Below are 22,500 nucleotides of genomic sequence, written 5' to 3'. Positions count from 1 at the left end.
AAACTTCTTTTGATATTATCTATACCAATGATTCACAAGTCAATAATTGGAAAACTTTCACATGTGGCATGTTCACATAAAATTTCTCTTTTCCATAACCTGGAATGCCACTACTTGGATGGTACTGAGTCATGTGCTTATTTAATGTTTTTTACTCATTTTTCTTCAATGTCATGTTGAATACAAGTCAAATCATCATTGCTATTGTCAACATCAACATCATCATCATCTTCTTCATCATTGAATTTTAAAAATTAAAAAAAAAAATTGGGGGCAAGAAGTGGCTATGTGGTAAGTAGCTTGCTTACCAACCACATAGTTCCAGGTTCAGTCCCACTGCTTGACACCTTGCACAAGTGTCTTCTACTGTAGCCTCAGGCCAACCAAAGCCTTATGAGTGGATCTGGTAGACGGAAACTGAAAGAAACCCATTGTATATATATAAATATGTATGTGTGTGTTTGTATATGTTTGTCCCCACCCAACATCGCTTGACAACCGATACTGGTGTGTTTATGTCCCCGTAACTTAGCGGTTCGGCATAAAAGACCGATAGAATAAGTACTAGGCTTACAAAGAATAAGTCCTGGGTCCGATTTGCTTGACTAAAGGCAGTGCTGCAGCATGGCCACAATCAAATGACTGAAACAAGTAAATGAGTAAATGAGTATATATGTTTCAATCACTTTAGGTCTTCTCATCAAAGAATATTCACTTCATTTGGTTTGACTTAGAATAATGAAATACAGAATATATTAATAATTGCTTCAAATTTATCACCAAACTAACAATTTTTTTTTTTTTGGTGGGTAGTTAAGTCGATTACATCAGTACCTACGGGTACTTATTTTATCAACCCCAAAAGGATGAATGGTAAAGTCAACCTTGGTGGCATTTCAACTGTGAACCTAAAGCCATACAAATGCTGTTATGCATTTTGTCCAGTGTGTTAATGATTCTGCCTGCCCAACACCTTTCAGAATATACTAGTTTCAAATTTTGGCACAAGGCCAGCAATTTCAGGGGAAGGGGAAGTCAATTACATCAACCACAGTGCTCCACTGATACTTATTTTATCAATCCTGAAAGGATGAAAAGCAAAGTTGACCTCGGTAGAATTTGAACCCAAAACATAAAGATGGACAAAATGTCACTAAGAATTTTGCCTGGCATGCTAATGATTCTGCCAGCTTGCTCCCTAACCTTTCAGGATATACTCTTTTACTCTTTTACTTTTTTACTTGTTTCAGTCATTTGACTGCGGCCATGCTGGAGCACCGCCTTTAGTCGAGCAACTCGACCCCGGGACTTATTCTTTGTAAGCCCAGTACTTATTCTATCGGTCTCTTTTGCCGAACAGCTAAGTGATGGGGATAAAACACCCACCATTGGTTGTCAAGCAATGTTGGGGGACAAACACAGACACACAAACACACACGACCAACCTTACATATAATACATATATACGACGGGCTTCTTTCAGTTTCTGTCTACCAAATCTACTCACAAGGCTTGGTCGGCCAGGCTATAGTAGAAGACACTTCGAAGGTGCCACGCAGTGGGACTGAACCGGAACTATGTGGTTGGCAAGCAAGCTACTTACCACACAGCCACTCACTGCGCCTATATATTGATAATAGTTACATATAAATGAACAATCTTGCCATATTAATTTAAAATAAATGAAGGTTATATTTATATGGTATATTGAGGTAATGAGCTGGCAGAATCATTGGCATGCCAGGCAAAATGTTGAGCAGCATTTCCTCCATCTTGGCATCCTGATTTCACATTCCACCAAGGTCAGCTTTGGAGTTACTCTTTTACTCTTTTACTTGTTTCAGTCATTTGACAGCGGCCATGCTGGAGCACCACCTGTAGTCGAGCAAATCAATGGCAGGACTTATTTTTCGTAAGCCTAGTGCTTATTCTATCGGTCTCTTTTGCTGAACTGCTAAGGTACGGGGGCATAAACACACCAGTTGTCAAGCGTGTTGGGGGGACAAACATAGACACACCAACATATACCACACTGCATATATATATATATATACATAATATATATATATATATATATAATATATATATATATAGACACACATATATACGACAGGCTTCTTTCAGTTTCCATTACCAAATCCACTCACAAGGCTTTGGTCAGCCCGAGGCTATAGTAGAAGACACTTGCCCAAAGTGCCACACAGTGGGACTGAACCCGGAACTGTGTGGTTGGCAAGCAAGCTACTTACCACACAGCCACTCCTACACCTATAACATAAATAAGTTGATAACATAAATACCAGTTGATCACTGGGGTCGACCCAGTAATTGACCAACCCACTCCTTTGCAATTGCTCTCCTTGCACCAAAATGTTAAACCAATATTCATAAGGTATATTTGAAGTAATATTTTTAAATACACACTCACCTTTAGTCCTTTGACTGCCACAGTATTTTAAACCACTTGAAACGATATTTGTCTGTTATGCACCAGGTAAATGAAGAATAAACTCTAGCAATATCGATAACATGCCTCTCCTGTAAACAATACTGACAGAGATAGTGTTTTTTTCTGTTTTTAATAGCAGTAATATCTATTGTTTGTTTTTTTTCTTTTAACTTGGGTGATTTTTTTTCTAGAAGATTCTATCTTAATGCTGGTAAGTGGCTCATATAATATTTTCAGATAAATTGCTGATAGATATTACCTGTGTTTGTGTATATGTATGGTTATATGTGGTGCATGAATATATATAATATATATGTTTTGTATATACACATATATATATATATACACACACACACATATATATATATATACATATTTACACTCATGAGTTATATATATGTACATGTATTTATGTGCATACACACAGACACAGACACACACACACACATATATATATATATATATATTATATGTATGTGTGTGTGTGGGTGCGTGTGTTGTGTGTGTGCATGTATTTAGTTCATTTTCATTTAATTTTTGAATTGTTTGTTGGTTGAATTGACTATATATATATATATATATATATATATACATATACAAATATATAAACATGCATACATATATACATACATGCATACATACATACAAACATATATACATAAATACCTACCTACCTACATACATACATACATGCATACATACATACATACATGCATACACACATACATACATTAATACATACACACATACATAAATACATACATACATACATACATACATACATACATACATACACAATGATTCTCACACACTCATATACTTCTGTTCACTTCTATGTGAAAGTGAAAAATCTCCACTTGCTCAGAAGTATACGTACACACATTGAAACTAAGATATTCCAATATTCAATAAGAAATTGTTCAAAATTTTGATATAGCATTGTAATAATTTACAGTGAAATTACTTTTCTGTTGACACTGCATGCTACTTTATAAAAACACACACCAATCATGTACAGGATACTTCATTGATTTTTGTGTTTCTATTCTTATTCGTGTTTTTTCTGCTCAACACATCTACTGTCTTTGGGAAAACTCCTAACAGTTGTTAACATACCTTTTTACCTTAGAATGACAGCTAAAAATAACAGCTAAATCATTCACAAATCGCACCCTACTTTTATAAAAAAATAAAAATATAGGACTGTTGTATTAAATACTGTTGTTACAGAGATTCCTAAAAGGCAGAGGATTCTACATGGAAAACATTTGATAACAGGTCAGCTTCATCAGACTTGGTGAAGATGGAGATGCATGGCCTAGTGGTCTGGGTGTTGGGCACAAGATCATGAAGTCATGGGTTCAGTTCCTGAACTAAGTATTATTGTATGTTCATGAACAAAACGCTTTACTCCAGTCTGCTTAACAGAAAATGAGTATCTTCCAAGTACCATATCTGATGGCATGAAAAAGATATATGAGCATATTAGACACACCCAAACTTCAGCAATACATATTGGTTTCACATTTCGACACAAGGCCAGTAATTTTAGGGGAGGTGGTAAGTCAATTGCATTGACCCCAGTACAGCTCAACTAGTACAGAGTTAATCAACCTCAAAAGGATGAAAGACAAAATCAACTTTAGTGAGACTTCATATCTTTATATATAAAATTCAAGTTGTGTGTGTGAGACTCTATCTCCTCCGATTTAGATTCCTAACTACTCCCACATTTTGCGGTGCAGTTTAACCAAAAGCGGGTATCTTATAGTTGTCATTCATATCGAGCCTTCTGGGTATCAATGCGTGTCTACGATGAGTCTACGATTTAAAAAACAATTTACAATCATTTTTCCGCATTTTTAATGATTTTTGCTCGGGTTATATAAAGGAAGTAACTCTCTAAAAATGCTTATATAGTTATTTCCCTTACAAGCCCGAGCAACGCCGGGCGATACTGCTAGTTATGAATAAAAAGGTTTTAGTACATTAGAGCTTATGGGTGGCCCAACTTTGCAAATATAATCCTGAGTGATTTTGAGGGGCTTTTGTGAGGAAAAATGTATGCCTTATTTGTAATGAAATATGGTATTTGTGGAGACCTCTTTCCCTCTCTATGTCACATCTTAGATGTTCTGGTTGTTTAAATTAGAGGGATTGAGAATTTGTTTATATCTGTTCATAAGTACATAGGTACTTTGAACGATTAGTGAATGTGATGTACCTACAATACCTGCTTGCATGTTATGTTTATGTTGCCCATCTGACATGATTTGATGCTAAAGCAACAACAGCAAAAGCAATGTTAAAGAGGCCTTCCAGAAATGGCAACCAAATTCTATTGAATTATACCCTATGATCTTAAAATGTGAAGTAGATGTTGTTGCTGTTGGCAGAAACGTTAGTATGCTGGGCAAAATGCTTAGTGGTATTTCGTCTGCTGTTATGTTCTGAGTTCAAATTCCGCCGAGGTCGACTTTGCCTTTCATCCTTTCGTGATCGATTAAATAAGTACCAGTTACTCACTGGGGTCGATATAATCGACTTAATTCGTTTGTTTGTCCCCTCTGTGTTTAGCCCCTTGAGGGTAGTAAAGAAATAGGTTAATGCTTTTCTAGATACATTATACTTGGAACAAAGAGGAAATAGACAAGAACAGATAAGACATTTAAGAAAATATTAATTTCAAATTTTAACACGAGGCCAGCAAATTTGGTGTAGGGAGAAAGTCAATTACATTGAACCCAGTGATCAAGTCGTAGTCATTTTATGGACCCTAAAGGATAAAAGACAAAATTATCCTTGGCAGAATTTGAACTCAGAACGATGGACCAAATGCCTAGTGTGCTAATGATTCTGCCAGCTTGCCATTAGCAAGGCAGAACAAGACTGTTTTGGGGCCCCAGGAGGAGACTGTGAGATTTTTCTATCTTTTTTATGAATGGGCTTGGTTGATTGTCATAGACTAACAAATAATATTTTCTGAGGGTCAAGTGAGTTGTGAGGAGTAAATGTAAACTGCTAGCTAATCCAAATTTTACTCTTTTACTCTTTTACTTGCTTCAGTCATTTGACTGCGGCCATGCTGGAGCAACACCTTTAGTCAAGCAAATCGACTCCAGAACTTATTTTTTGTAAGCCTAGTAGTTATTCTAGCGGCCTCTTTTGCTGAACCACTAAGTTACCAGCATCAGTTGTCAAGCCATGTTGGGGGGACAAACACAGAAACACAAACATATACACACACATACATATATATATACATACATATATACGACAGGCTTCTTTCAGTTTCAGTCTACCAAATCCACTCACAAGGCTTTGGTCGGCCCGAGGCTATAGTAGAAGAGACTTGCCCAAGGTGCCACACAGTGGGAATGAACTCGAACCATGAGGTTGGTAAGCAAGCTACTTACCACACAGCCACTCCTGTGGCTGTAGTGATAGATAGGACAATAAAAAGAACCAACACACCTGATAGCTAGTAGTTGAAGTGTATGTATGATAGAAAGCTAGCTAATTGGTAAAATGGCCTTCTTTTGGAATCAGTACGGTCTGGCCTGGTGTCAACATATTCTTTCTTAAAATATCTATGGTTCCATCAATGATTGCATTCAGAATACAGAATGACAGATTCTAAAATGAAAATTCTTTTACAAAGTGCCAGTTTCTTTTGACAAGTGGATATCTGGGAAATATAAGTATAAGTATAACAAAATCTATATTGAATGATTTGTGACATAAAAAGGATTTAAAAAATCATGCAGATAAGAACTACTACATAAATGTTACATAGATATGTACACATGCACACATACACATGCACACATACACCCAAACACCCAAACACACATGCACAGACTCATGCCTAAGAATATATAAAACTATTTCAATACAAAAATCATACATGTATACAAATATATATACGCCCATAGCACGCATGTGTGTGTGTGTGTGTGTGTGTGTGTATAAAGACAGACAGACAGATAGATAGATAGATAGATAGATAGATAGATAGATAGATAGATAGATAGATAGATAGATAGATAGATAGATAGATAAATAGGTAGATAGATATAGATAGATAGATAGATAGATATAGATAGATAGATAGATAGATAGATAGATAGATAGATAAATAGATAGATAGATTGATAGATAGATAGATAGATAAATAAATAGATAGATAGATAGATAGATAGATAGATAGATAGATATAGATAGATAGATAAATAGATAGATAGATAGATAGGTAGATAGATAGATAGATAGACGGACAAAAAAGTAGATAGACAGATAGATGGATGGATGCATGAATGCATGCCAAATGTGGATCATATTTGACATAACTAAAGGACAACCAGAAAAATGTCAGATTAATCTTCTTTACCAGACATGTTCTTTTAGAGTCAAGCACTAGTCTGAACTTGTGAAGCATAGTACTCGACTTTTTTGTAAATGGATTCTGAATATCTGTATGGCAGATTCTGGATGGTATTCTGCTGGGGATAATAGTTCTAATCTTGGAAATGTCACTGGAGATGCACCCACTACCAAAAAAAAAAAAAAAAAAAAAAAAGGTATAAAACATTGTAACATTGCCTATTCAGAAATATTTTTACAATTCTTCTCGATTATAACTGCTTGGCGAAAATTCATGATTCTCTTTAGAGACGACTCAAGCAAGCAAAGAAACATCTGAGATACAGTCCCTTTCGTTACAAGCCCGGCCGAAACCGGTTCGGGCTCTGAGTACAAATGTCTTTCTCTTTTACTTGTTTCAGTCATTTGACTGCGGTCATGCAGGAGCACCGCCTTTTAGTCGAGCAAATCGACCCCGGGACTTATTCTTTGTAAGCCCAGTACTTATTCTATCGGTCTCTTTTTGCCGAACCGCTAAGTGACGGGGACGTAAACACACCAGCATCGGTTGTCAAGCAATGCTAGCGGGACAAACGCAGACACACAAACACACACTCACATACATATATATATATATATACATACATATATACGACAGGCTTCTTTCAGTTTCCGTCTACCAAATCCACTCACAAGGCATTGGTTGGCCCGGGGCTATAGCAGAAGACACTTGCAGAAGGTGCCACACAGTGGGACTGAACCCAGAACCATGTGGTTGGTTAGCAAGCTACTTACCACACAACCACTCCTGTCTTGTTTACATAAGTTTTGAATTAAAATCTTCCACCAAACCTTAGTCACAATTTATGTCCTTAACAACAGCTTAATGATAACTAAGTTATTTTACTAAATTCTTTGTTATATTTAAAATTAATTGAAAGAATCACAGAGCATCTCAACAGAAATATGGTAACAAAAGGGTTAAATATTAGATTCACACTAAAGATAGGGGAAAATGGTTTACAGAAAAACCTTGTTTTGAATTATATGTCCAGAGAAATAGAAAGAGCAAAAAAGGCAGGGAGAAGTTGAGAAAGATAATGCATCGATTTTAAGGTGGTAAATTGAGGTAGTGGTCATGGAAGATTAGTATCTCTTTTACTCTTTTACTTGTTTCAGTCATTTGACTGCGGCCATGCTGGAGCACCACCTTTAATCGAGCAACTCGACCCCGGAACTTATTCTTTTGTAAGCCCAGTACTTATTCTATCGGTCTCTTTTACCGAACTGCTAAGTGACAGGGACATAAACACACCAGCATCGGTTGTCAAGCAATGCTCGGGGGACACACACAGACACAAAAACACACACATACATATATATATATATACATATATACGACGGGCTTCTTTTCAGTTTCCGTCTACCAAATCCATTCACAAGGCTTTGGTCGGCCCGAGGCTATAGTAGAAGACACTTGCCCAAGGTGCCACGCAGTGGGACTGAACCTGGAACCATGTGGTAGGTAAACAAGCTACTTACCACACACCCACTCCTGCGCCTATGGTGAACAATAAATAATAAACCAAATGTAATGTAGATGTAGGTAACCCAAGAGAAGAAATCAGGCACCATGTTAGTGAAAACTTAAAGTGAGAACTTCAGAGTATTTTAAAAAGCAATGCAAGCAACAGAAACATTTATTTTACATATAAGTTTCACTAATATAAATAAAGGTAAGCATGCTGATACATTCATCAAAACTATGCTGTATTATAGATTCACTTCAGCTGATCTTACAAATCAATTTCACATTGGATATTTGACAACCAGATATTAGACATAAATGTTTGCATCTAACACTAAATGCTCTTCAGAGATGTCACCAGGGAAACCAATTTGTAAGATCGGCTGAAATAGATCTACAATACTGTATATTTTGATTAATATAACCAACTCTGTTGACAACTATACAAGTGCATATTTTTTCTGACTTATGGATTCTTAGATGACTATATATATATATATATATATATATATATATATATATATACACATAAATATACACACCCATGCACACACATGTATATATATATATATAGATATAGATATATATACGGGTGTGTGTGATTGTGTATAGAAGAATATATTATAAAGGAATTCCAACCTTGTCTGGTTTTCACGTTTTATTTACAATCTTATAATGATATAAGATACTATAAATAATAAATAAAATAAAATAATAGAATGTTAAATGTTCATTCTGATTGAACTAGTACTTTCATGCATTAAACTCTGCAATCTTCAGGTTCATATAGTAGTGGTGACAGTCATGCTTTACAATTATATATATATCCTGATGTGCTGATTGTCTACTTTTTCCATGCTTGCAGGATTGGATGAGGAATTATTTGAGGCAAAATTTTATGCCCAGATGGTTTTACTGTCATCAAATCTCACCTGCTTCTCAAGCAAAAGATTTTTTTCCACTGGTTTTCATAATTACTGGCCAAATTGTCATGTCACAAAGGAATATAAACATAATTTCTCTCTTTCAACCAGATGGTGACAAGCAAATTCAAACATTGATGTTGAATTTACTTGTTACCATCTGATTGAAATGTCAACATTTATGTGTGTGTATGCACATGCATGCGCTTATGTGTGTGTACACATGTGTCTATGTGTGTATGAGCACATGTACCTATGTGTGTGCATGCATTCTATGACTTTTACAAGATCAGACCTGACAATAAAGAATTTTTTTCCTACAGGAAAATTTAACCCTTCGCTTATGGTTTCTCTGCTTTAACCCTGTCACGCCATGTTCCTACTCTAGCAGGAATAGCTTAAATGTCATATCTGCTGGATTCCTGCAAAAGCAGTAATGAACAACTCAAGTAGAAAAAGAATATAAAATACTAAAATTAGACAAATAATCATGTTGCAGCTTTGTAGTCAAGTGTGTTTATAACTCATTGTTAATGGTCTTTCCCCCATAGCTGTTGTTTACTTTTGTTTTTAACCAGAGAGAGAAAAAAAAATGAGTTTACAATGAAACAGCTGTGTGAGATGAACCCAGCACTTTGTCTTGTAAACAAGCAAGGCTAGACTCTTTACAGTTGAGGAAATTATTAATGATATTTATTCTTCAGACAAAGAATTTACACTTACGCTGGTTACGAGAGTGATTCAGACAATGACACTGTTGAACGTGACGAGGAAAGTAAGGTTTGGGGTGAATTAAGATGGTAGTTGAGATATATACCTATTTATCGTTATTCTCCTCAATCTTTTGTCATTCTGTCCATTAGTTTGCTTAACAAATACAGCAGTTGAGAGAAAGACCGATTATTGTTGCCCTCCTGATTTTTGTCCTGATTCTGTCCATAGTTTACCTGCAATTATTACTTTTGTGTCATATATGCAACTATTTATTTTTTGGCTCAGGAGCCCCGATGGAGGTACCCAGATCTAAGAGGGTTAACTTAGCCAAACCATTATCTGTATTACTTTAAGTATGCCTAAGTAATGATTATGCATTTTAAGAATACTCACAGTGATCAAAAATAAATCTGTTTTTACATATTATACAATAGCTGGACATAGCACTATATCTAAACATGGCACAACTTCTGGACATAACTATAACTAAAGACAATTTCAATATACAGGCTCAGTGCACACACACATGTATGCATATTTATGCATACGTATATATACATACATGTCTGAGCTTGATGAACTAGGCTCTTGCGATGAGCCTATGAATCTTTAAGTTGCATCATGGGGCCAATAACAATAATAGTAATTTATGCCAATAATAATAATAATAAAATATAATAATAATATAATAATAATAATATAATAATAATAATAATGATAATAATGATAATAAAAATATTAGTAGTAATAATACCAAAATTTGAAACATTGTTGTTGTTATTATTATTATTATTAGTATTATTACTATTATTGTTATTGTTGTTGTTGTTTTTCTTCTTCTTATTATTATTATTATGATTATTATTATTATTATTATTATTATTATTATTATTATTATTATTATGCTCATCATCATCATCATCATCATCATCATTATCATTATTTCATATCCACAGTCTAATCTGTTGAGCATATATGAAATAATAATAATAATAATAATAATAATGATAATAATAATAATAATAATAATAATAATAATGATAATAATGATAATAATAATAATAATAATAATAATAATAATGATAAAACAATGGTATCAAATTTTGGCACAAGGTTATCAATTTCAAAGGTGGGAGTTAGTCAATTACATCATTCCCTGAGCAAAACTGGGACTTATTTTATTGAAAAAGACAAAAGGCAAAGTCAGTCTTGGCTTAATAATAATAATCATAATCTATTATGAATATGAGTGCACTACTCTAACTATTAGAGCTAGTACATTCACTTTCATCCTTTTTATCAGTTAAATAGCTGGATTACTTTAATTACATTTTGTTTCCTCACAAATTTCTGGTCTTGTATCTTTCTTGAAAATTGTAAAGACAGTAAATCAGTAAAATTCCATCACATTATGTTTTGAGTTCAAATTTTTAAAAAATCAGCTTTGCCTTTCATCCTTCTGGAACCAATAAAATAAAATGCCAGTCAAGTAATGAGGCTAATATAACTGACAGCTACTCTCCCAACAAATTTTTAGCTTTGGACTTCTATTGGAAATGTTTAGGAATAAATATATACATTGAACCATCCGAACGTGGCTGTTGCCAGCGCCGCCCCGACTGGCCTCGTGCTGGTGGCACGTAAAAAGCACCATCCGTTCGTGGCCGTTGTCAGCCTCGCCTGGCCCCCGTGCCGGTGGCACGTAAAAAGCACCATCCGTTCGTGGCCATTGCCAGCCTCGCCTGGCCCCCATGCCGGTGGCACGTAAAAAGCACCATCCGTTCGTGGCCGTTGCCAGCCTTGCCTGGCCCCCATGCCGGTGGCACATAAAAAGCACCATTTGATCGTGGCCGTTTGCCAGCCTCGCCTGGCCCCCGTGCCAGTGGCATGTAAAGAACACCATCTGTTGTTCGTGGCCATTGCCAGCCTCGCCTGGCCCCCGTGCCGGTGGCACGTAAAAAGCACCATCTGATCGTGGCCATTGCCAGCCTCGTCTAGCACCTCCATTCATGGAGTGGTTGGCATTAGGAAGGGCATCCAGCTGTAGAAACATTACCAGATCAAACTGGGCCTGGTGCAGCCTTCTGGCTTCCCAGACCCCAGTTGAACCGTCCAACCCATGCTAGCATGGAAAGTGGACGCTAAACGATGATGATGATGATGATGATTGAGTCTTGTCTATATATGTTTTGCCTTTTTACAAAATAAGGCCTTATGGTCAGACTGCAGGTTCTTTTGATGTAACATGTACAAATGCAAATACATATGACAAGGTCAGTGTTTGTTTGGAAACAGCCCTGTCTTCAGTAGAGCTTTCAAAATGTCTGAACACAATCATCCTAAGAGACATACTATCATAAACAATTCTGATATTCCATACATAGAAAGATGGATATATTGAAACAATAACTGGAAATGAATACATCTCTATCTTAGAAAATAGTGAACTTCGGTTGGTTGAACAATCAAATTAATATTCCCATCAAATATTGCATTGGGATATCACATATTCTCTGGAACTTTGAACAAAAAAAGAAAAGAAAATCATTTACTGCTGTGTAAGCCAAATGATGTGAATGTTACAGCAAAAATCAATGAGAAATAGAATATCTATTGGCAGTTGAACCTGCAATTTTTGTACTTTGATTATAGATTTATATTCATACTTACACTCACAGGAATGAAAATTCTGTTTTCCCCAGCTTTTTTTCTCTTACTAGCTACCCCCAGATCTTACAAATCTTAATTTTGGACCAAAAGTGCCAGATCATCTACAGAATGGAATAATAGCTTACTTTTGCTAATAGGATTAAAAGTATTGATCAAACTTCCATTTGTTATTGAAACAAAATTAATACGTTTGTAGTTTGCAATATTCATCAAATATTTTTCTTTGTAATATAATACATAGCCTAGCAGTTTTATCCTAAGTGTGAGAATATAATACCAGTCAGTCATTCAAATGAAATTGATATTATACAAGAAGAATTCCCACTCTGAACAAATCCTATGGGTCTTCTGATACATATTCTTGGTTTATTATAATTTTGTCATTCACTGATCTCATACTGCCAACAGAACTTCCGTGTCACACCAGCTATTGTTAGAGGATTACATATTAATTTTATATCTCAGACAGCACATCCACTCCTTCTCTTTCTTTCTTTCTTTCTTTCACTCTCTATCTCTCTCTCACACACACACATACTCCCCCTCTAAATATAAACAAAGCAAGTTCTATATGTCTTTCAATCATATATGTATACGTTAAATGAATTGAAACACATTTCTGCCTCCTATATGAAACATACACAATACAAATTGTCCTGCTTCTCTCTCTCTGTCTCACCTGTCTCTGGCTCTCTCTCTCTCTCTCACTTTCTTGCTCTTGCTCTCTCTCTCTATATATATATATCTATATACATATAATCTATATACATATCTATATATATATATATATAATATATATATATATATATATATATATATAGATAGATAGATAGATAGATAGATATAGATGAATAGATAGATAGATAGATATAGATAGATAGAAGAAGATAGATAGATATACATGCATGACATATATATATATTACATATATAATATATATATATATATATATATATATATATATATATATATATATATACATACGCACATTATATATATATATATATATATATATATATATATATATATATAGTATTATATATACATACAAACATATATATATATAGATAGATAGATATATAGATAGAATATATATATATATAATATGTTATATATATCTAATATATATATAATATTATATATGTATATATTAAAGAGAGAGAGAGAGAGGAGAGAAAGAGCGACATATATATGTCTGAATGCACATGTGTGTATGTATAGGTGTCTATATGTAATTATCTGTAAGCATATGTATATATATGTATATATATGTATATATATGTATATATATGTATATATATGTATATATATGTCCATGTGTGTTTGTGTGTGCACACATATACATGTATACACAAGCACAAGCGTGTATATCTATATGCATGCGTATTTGGATATACAAACAATAGTTTATTGTTTCAATGGAAATAAATGGAAAGAACCAAGAATCGCATATTTTAAGAACGATGGAGGGACTTGAGTGAGGACAATGTGCTTTTTCTTTGGTTTTTTTTGTTTTGTTTTTTTAATAATTATTTACAGAAAATTGAACACATAAGTGTTTTGAATGTTTCTTTGGAATTGCTTTCACTTGAAATCTGTAAGCATATTGTCAAAATTGTCTTATAGTATATGGTGACAGAAAGCTTAGAGCTTCAGAAATGGAAATATATTTTTTTCATTAAATTCTTTATTACATTATGAGTATCTCTTTTGTTCTAAAGAAATTGTAGAAAGCATTCCTGAGTAAAAATTTTTCTTCTTTTAGAATTGCTTAAAAATGTTTGGAACTTGGTGACATCAACTAAATATCATTGAAGCTATGGACCAAATTATTCTCTGCCTCATTATGCTTTTCTTTATTATAAATGCTCATTCTACTATTAATGAGAATCTAGAATTTCAGTAAAACACACCTTTAACATTTACATTTACATTTACATTTTAGTTACTGTGGTGTTTATAGTAAATTTACAAGGACTATTTAACAGCAATGTTTGTAATATCAATATGCATATGGCATTTCCATTGAAAGATAAAAAAACTTCATTTTCAAAAGTCAGGTTCATCTGTTTTTATATCTCTAAAACATGAGCTAATACAAAAAAAAAAAAAAACTAGCACTCTGTTGGTTATGATGATGAGGGTTCCAGTAGATTCGATCAAGGAGATTCAATGTGTTGCAGTATGTGACAAAACTGGTCCTTTGAAATCAGGTTCTATACATTGTTGGTAGCTGAGTGGACTGGAGCAACATGAAATAAAGTGTGCCAAGGAAACTACCTTCTAGTTGTTCACTCTCAGCAGTGAAATTTCTTTCAGAAAACTGCCCTACCGAGTTAAATAACAGATCAACATGTCCTATTGTATTCTAATTTCTACAGTAACATAACTATAAGCAAAGACAGAACTTACACTCGCCTCCTTATCAGAGCTCAAAATCCCTCATGGAAGCGTCATCCAACGAAAGTACAAATATATGGGAAACTACCACCTGTATCATCTCTTGTGAAAGGTAGGAGAGTCCAGTTTGCTGGACATTGTTGTAGAGCTGAAAACGAGGCAATTTCTACTCTTTTCCTCTGGAAGCCATCTACTTGCGATACCAGAGGGCGCACACTCTCCTACCCTGATGTAATTAATCTCCAGGGATACAGCATCCAGCAACAGGACCTCCGTAATGCCATGATGGACTGTGAAGTCTGGTATAGCATAGTAAATTCCATTGTCTCGACCATGGTCAAACAATGATGATGATGATAGTAAAATATGGTAGCAAAATAGTGCCATTGTAAGGTATATGATACAATTACCCAAATTACCCACAGTCCCAGGGCCAGATGCTGAAACGTGTATGTTGTGGCTTGTCCCAGTGTGTAGTTTTGTCAAGAGAGCTACAATGTTCCTAACAGAGCACTGTATTGAAACGTTTTGTTTGATGAGCTTTCTATATGTCAGAGATCATCTTGATCCCATCCGACTATAATATTAACAACTGCTGTGTAAATTGTAAGTAACTTTTTTTATCTTCCTTTTATCTTTTACATGCTTCGGCCATTGGACTGCAGCTATATTTGGGTACCTCATCAAAGAGTTGAGACAATCAAATCTACCTCAGTATTTAATTTTCAAATCTGGTACTTCTTTTATCAGTCTCTTCTTACCAAACTGCTAAGTATGAGTATATAAATAAATCAATGCAAAATGTTGGTAGGAGAAAAATACTGGCACAAAAAAACATATACACATACACACAAACATACATATATATATGTGTATGTGTGTGTGTGTGTGTGTGTGTGTGTGTGTATGTGTTTGTGTATGTGTGTGTATACATACATATTTAGAGGGGCCCGCCACACAGTGTCTTTGTATCAAATTCACTCACAAGGCATTGGCTGGCTCAATGCTATAACAGAAATAAACATGACCAGGAGGCCCCATAGTGGGACTGAACCCCAAAACACATGGTTGCAAAGCAAGCTTCTTAACCACACAGCTATGCCAAGAGTTTCTATTATCTTCGTGTATCGTTCATATGGTTAGAATCAGCAGAAAACAAGATTATGTCCAAGGCAGTTGCACATTGTGTTCCATCCTTTAAATAATATGTTAATTAGATTATTAGCTGCTAATTGACTTATAACTGCCTCAACTACAAGATATGAAGACTTTAATGTTGTTAGTATTAGACTTCACGTTTCTTAGCTTTCTCTAGTTAAGCTTTACATATGAAATATATAATCACTCTCACAGAACTACATCATCTTTGATCCTGTCTGTCTACCTGTGACAGTTATTAAAACCCTCAAGTTCAGAATATAAGCAATTATATACATTAGTATTTTTGTATGTGTGTGCATACACACACATGCACACACACACACACACACACATATATATATACACACATATACACACAGATATATATATGTGTATGTGCGTGTGTGTGTATATATATATATATATATATAGGCACAGGAGTGGCTGTGTGGTAAGTAGCTTGCTTACCAACCACATGGTTCCGGGTTCAATCCCACTACATGGCACCTTGGGCAAGTGTCTTCTACTATAGCCTCCCTCAGGCCGACCAAAGCCTTGTGAGTGGATTTGGTAGACAGAAACTGAAAGAAGCCTATCGAATATATATGTATATATATTTGTGTGTGTTTGTGTGTCTGTGTTTGTCCCCCCAACATTGCTTGACAACCGATGTTGGTGTGTTTGTGTGTCTGTAACTTAGCGGTTCGGCAAAAGAGACCGATGGAATAAGTACTAGGCTTACAAAGAATAAGTCCTGGGGTTGATTTGCTCGACTAAAGGCGGTGCTCCAGCATGGCCGCAGTCAAATGACTGAAGCAAGTAAAAGAGTAAAAAGTGTATATATATATATATATATATATGTGTGCAGGCACAATGGCTTAGTGGTTAGGGCAGCAAACTCACGGTCATACGATTGCAGTTTCAATTCCCAGACCAGGCATTGTGAGCATTTATTGAGTGAAAACACCTAAAGCTCCATGAGGCTCCATGAGAGGGGGTGGTAGTGAACCACTACTTTCTCTCACTCTTTCTTCCTGTTTCTGTTGTACCTGTATTTCAAAGGGCCAGCCTTGTCACACTCTGTTTCACGCTGAATCTTTCCGAGAACTATGTTAAGGGCACGTGTGTCTGTGGAGTGCTCAGCCACTTGCATATTAATTTCAAGAGCAGGCTGTTCTGTTGATCAGATCAAATGGAACCCTCGTCATTGTAACTGATGGAGTACCACAATATATATATATATATATATGTATGTATGTATGTATGTATATGTGTGTGTGTATATATATATATATAATATATATATATGTATGTATATACATATATATATATATACATATATATATATATATAATGTAATAACCTTATGTATATGTGTGTGTGTGTGTTCACTTTACTGATGTAAAATGATATCCAAAATATATGAACCAGTTTAGTCTATAACAAGGGCAAAATGGCACTTAAACAAGAAGAAAAAAGAAAAACAAAAAAAATCTACCTTTGATGGAATTGTCATAGAACTTAATAATATTTATTCCTTTCTTGTGTATTTCAAGCTATAGATGTTATCTGATTGCATGAATCGTAGCTGATATTGTAATTTTTTTTTTTTAGTTTTTTTTGCCATTTATTAATTAACAAAAGGCAAATGTGATTTCACTAAACTACAAAAATATTGTTTATGATTATCTAAAATACATTGAAATCGGCAAAAGTTATCAGAGTTTCACTCAATATCAAAATATCTTGCTTGCTTGATAATGTTATCAGTATCAAAAATGTAATATTAAAAGAAAAAGTAGAGGTGCAGGAGTGGCTGTGTGGTAAGTAGCTTGCTAACCAACCACATGGTTCCCGGTTCAGTCCCACTGCGTGGCATCTTGGGCAAGTGTCTTCTGCTATAGCCCCGGGCCGACCAATGCCTTGTGAGTGGATTTGGTAGACGGAAACTGAGAGAAGCCTGTCGTATATATGTTTACATATATGTGTGTGTATATGTTTGTGTGTCTGTGTTTGTCCCTCTAGCATTGTTTGACAACCGATGCTGGTGTGTTTACGTCCCCATCACTTAGCAGTTCGGAAAAAGAGACCGATAGAATAAGTACTGAGCTTACAAAGAATAAGTCCCGGTGTCGATTTGCTCGACTAAAGGCGGTGCTCCAGCATGGCCGCAGTCAAATGACTGAAACAAGTAAAAGAGTAAAAGTAGAGATATAAGTTTACAATTTCTAATTGTAAAATCTTTGGTCATAATGGCAACAATACTATTAAGTTAGTAATATATAGAATTGACTATATGAATTGTACAGTATCCTTTCACTTCTGGCATCAACAATATTTGAAATTAACAATTTACCAAACAGTCGTTATTTATATATTTATTTATTTTTTCGTATGACCATCAATTACATTGCTGTGAGTTGGCTCCCTACAATGAAATTTCCAATTTGCATTTACAAGATGGTCATATGAAACCATACCAAGTTGAATGAGTTAATTTGTCAATGACAGACTGATCAAACTAGCGAATCAAGTCTAAATAGACAATAACTATAGATAGCTTAAATGTAGTCTTGTTCTAATTTACTAGATACCACAGCAAATCTATCCAGAATAAGACAGCTTATAAATGGTATTTTAATGAGTTTCTGTTCAAATTCCTTACAAGCTTCATCATCCTTAACTTTGATATCACCATTTGACAACTCTATTATGATTGCGTAATAACCTCTTCCAAAAGAAACTTATTAATATTATATGACCCAAAGATACTGTTACTTTGTGCTCATAGAAAATTTTCTAAACAAAATAGGAAAAATTAAAAAAGAAAACAAATCTTAACCTTTCAACCTTGTTGAAATAGAAGAAATAACAAGGCTTGAACTCTAACATCTTGTGTGCAGAGCCGGATTAAGATTTTATAGGTACTGGGCTACAAAATACTGTGATTCCTCTAGTGATAAATTTGGTAACTTTACATTGAAACTCTGCAGATCTTCCAGCTGGTGGATGCTCCCGGGCTGAAACTTTTAAACCTGCTTCAAACCAATAGATTCATTAAGCTGGAGTTTATCTGGATTTTTGAGATATTTAGGCTGAGAGTACAAGAGTACAAGACTACAAAACTCCAACCAGAATGTGACAGTCACAGAGACACTAATATTCACTTTCATTCAAATATACTAGAAAATGAAATGAAGTGTCTTGCTTCAGAACTCAGTACTCTGCCAGGTCTGTGGATGAAATCCATGACCTAACAATCACAAACCCCTAAAACCCCAACCTTCATTCAAGGCCCTAATGTTACACATCTTCACCGCAGACTGCAATGTTCTAAGGTTCATGCCTTAATCCGGCACTGCTTATGTTGAACAAGAGTTCAGGTTTGAATCACTTTCAAAATCTTAATATTCTTTGATATACATATTGTATTCTTTAATTCAGGCTCCAGAATGATGATATCAAGTGATACCCACATGATATCAACTGAGTATTCCTCCACAAATATATTTTGTATTACCCGTTTTCCTCAGATCCGAAATCAAGTCTTGGCAAACAACTATGGAGTACCGGTAAGAAACCTATACCGCAGATATTCAACCGATGTAAAGAAATTAACAATAGTATCAACAGCTCCTATCAAGCAAAGCCTGATCAGAACATTACCAGCAAACTTGCACTTCTTCCCAAATCAACAGTAGATGAGAGTGACAATCAAAATATTTCAACACAGCCATGGAATTTGCCTTCAAAGAACAGTTTCACCTCATTTACCAAACCTCTACCTGCAGTACCATAAATAAGCAGTACGAAATGTTCTGTGAGAGTTATCAAATCACTTATTTATCCCTATTGATGTGTATGTGTGTGAGTATGTGGGTATGTGAGTATGTGTGTATGTGTGTAGTGCTTACAGTAAGGAAAGATGGTGATGTTGGTGAAATTTATGTTTCTGTGTGAATAATATATGTGTATACATACATATGCACATGTATATATGTATGTGTGTGTATACATATGTATACATATATATTTACATCTGTATATATCTATATGTGTAATATATATATATGTATATTTATGTATATAAAATCATATAAGTGTGTGTGTGTAAACATGTGTATATATCTATATATATCTATGTATCTATATTTATGTACATAAAATTATATGCCTATATATATATATATATATATGTATGGATATGAATTTATATACATAGATATAGATATTTATATATATATATGTATATGCACACACATATTAGCTATGTATGTACACACATACACACACATGTTTGAAAGTATGTTGATATATCAACACACACTCCCAAGGCAGTATCAAAAATAGATACATGTATTTATGTATATATGTATATACACACTGACACTGACACACACACACAAATAAATTGGAAAGTGTATCGATGTGTCAACACACATTCCCAAGATGATAAGTGTGGTAATATATTGTGATCAAGAACCAATAATTGAACAATAAAAATATTGATTCTGTGAGATTAGCATATTAAAAAAAAATGAATACTAAAACCATATAATTCAAATAGATATACCAATATAAAAACATTAAATGAACTTGTTTTTCTGGAATTTAAACAAGAAACTCCAATGTGACAGAGATCATTCTCATGAACACCAACAACATTATCGATGACTATAATAACAACAATATTGTTATCACTGACAGCAACAGCAACAACAACCATGACAATCCAGCTGATATGGTATCCCTGTATGTAAACACTTTACATGCTAAAAACAGCAGCAAAACTTTCTTCATATCAAATGCATCTGTTTAAAAAAAAAAACGGAGAGGACAAATTTCATACTATGATCCAAGATACACAATACCTAAAAAGATAAGAACAAGATGATCATAGCTGTAATGTCTTCTTTTATATGTCTACTTAAAGGTTGACCTGGGGCTAAACAATGACGACAACAAAATCTATGACAGCATTATCAGAACTATCAGCTGCAACAAAAATACCAAGAACTTTAGCAGCATTATCAGTAACAACAACAATAATAATGACAACATATACATCATCAGTGACAAAAATAATCACAATATCATTAGCAACAACAATAATAATCAAAACATTACCAGCACCAACAACAGCAATCTTATCACAGCAACAATATTCACAGCATTATTGGAACAACAAAAACATTATCAAAAACAGCCATCACAACATTATCGACAACACCATCAACAAACAGAACATTATCAGCAACAATAAAAACAATCCCATCACTATAAGAAATAACTTAAGCAACAATAGTCACAACATTATCTGTAGCAACAGCAACAATAGCATTATCAGCAGCAACAATATCAGCATTATCAGCAGTAATAATATCAGCATTATCACAGTGGCACTAGTAACAAACTCAACATTATCACCTACAATTACAACATGAATATTATCACAGCAGCAGCAACAACAAATACAATATTATCACTTACAAACAATATCAACATTATCACAGCAACAGCAACAACAAATACAACATTATCATTGCAGCAGCAACAACAGTGGAGGCGCAATGGCCCAGTAGTTAGGGCAGCAGACTCGCGGTCGGAGGTTTGCGGTTTCGATTCCCAGACCGGGTGTTGTGTGTGTTTATTAAGCGAAAACACCTAAAGCTCCATGAAGCTCCAGCAGGGGGTGGTGGCGACCCCTGTTGTACTCTTTCACTCCAACTTTCTCTCACTCTTTCTTCCTGTTTCTTGTCCCCGACTTCCTATGCAACCGCTGAGCCTGGATGCGCATTCATACATCCGTCAATGTTCTCGGTGTCGGTGAGGTTGACCTGCTTTCTCTTCTGTGGGTCTTACGAATAGCAAAGGACCATGTTTCTGACTTCTCCCACTCTGGGACGAAGACCGTTTCGCTCAACAAACAAACAAACAAACAAACAAGCAGCAACAACAGATACAACATTATCACATATAAACAATATCAACATTATCACAGCAGCAGCAACAACAAATACAACATTATCATGTACAACAACGATATCAACATTATCACAGCAGCAACAACAACAAATACAACATTATCACAGCAGCAACAACAACAAATACAACATTATCATCTACAACAACAATATCAACATTATCACAGCAGCAGCAACAACAAATACAACATTATCATCTACAACAACGATATCAACATTATCACAACAGCAGCAACAACAAATACAACAAAATCATCTACAACAACAATAACAGCAACAACAATCACACATCCAGCAGCAATCACAACACAATCAACAATAACATTAACT

General features: G+C 34.7%; 1 protein-coding gene across 2 annotated transcripts in view; it reads left to right on the top strand.

Moving 5' to 3' along the window:
* LOC115218975 (putative protocadherin beta-18) overlaps positions 1 to 22,500 on the top strand; it is a 226,884-nt gene that overhangs the window by 180,197 nt on the left and 24,187 nt on the right. Inside the window, exon 4 of one of the 2 annotated variants that reach the window (XM_036508579.1) lies at positions 19,720 to 20,114. The exons of the other annotated variant lie outside the window; for it this stretch is intronic. Coding sequence (XP_036364472.1) covers positions 19,720 to 19,985 — 266 coding nt within the window. The 3' untranslated portion in view covers positions 19,986 to 20,114. Of the gene's footprint in view, positions 1 to 19,719; positions 20,115 to 22,500 lie in introns of those variants that run through there. 2 annotated transcript variants of the gene reach the window in all.

This window comes from Octopus sinensis, linkage group LG14 (genome assembly GCF_006345805.1).
Source record: "Octopus sinensis linkage group LG14, ASM634580v1, whole genome shotgun sequence".
Taxonomy (NCBI): Eukaryota; Metazoa; Mollusca; class Cephalopoda; order Octopoda; family Octopodidae; genus Octopus; species Octopus sinensis.
Note: the sequence above shows the minus strand (reverse complement) of the source record. Positions and strands in the feature narration are given on the sequence as shown.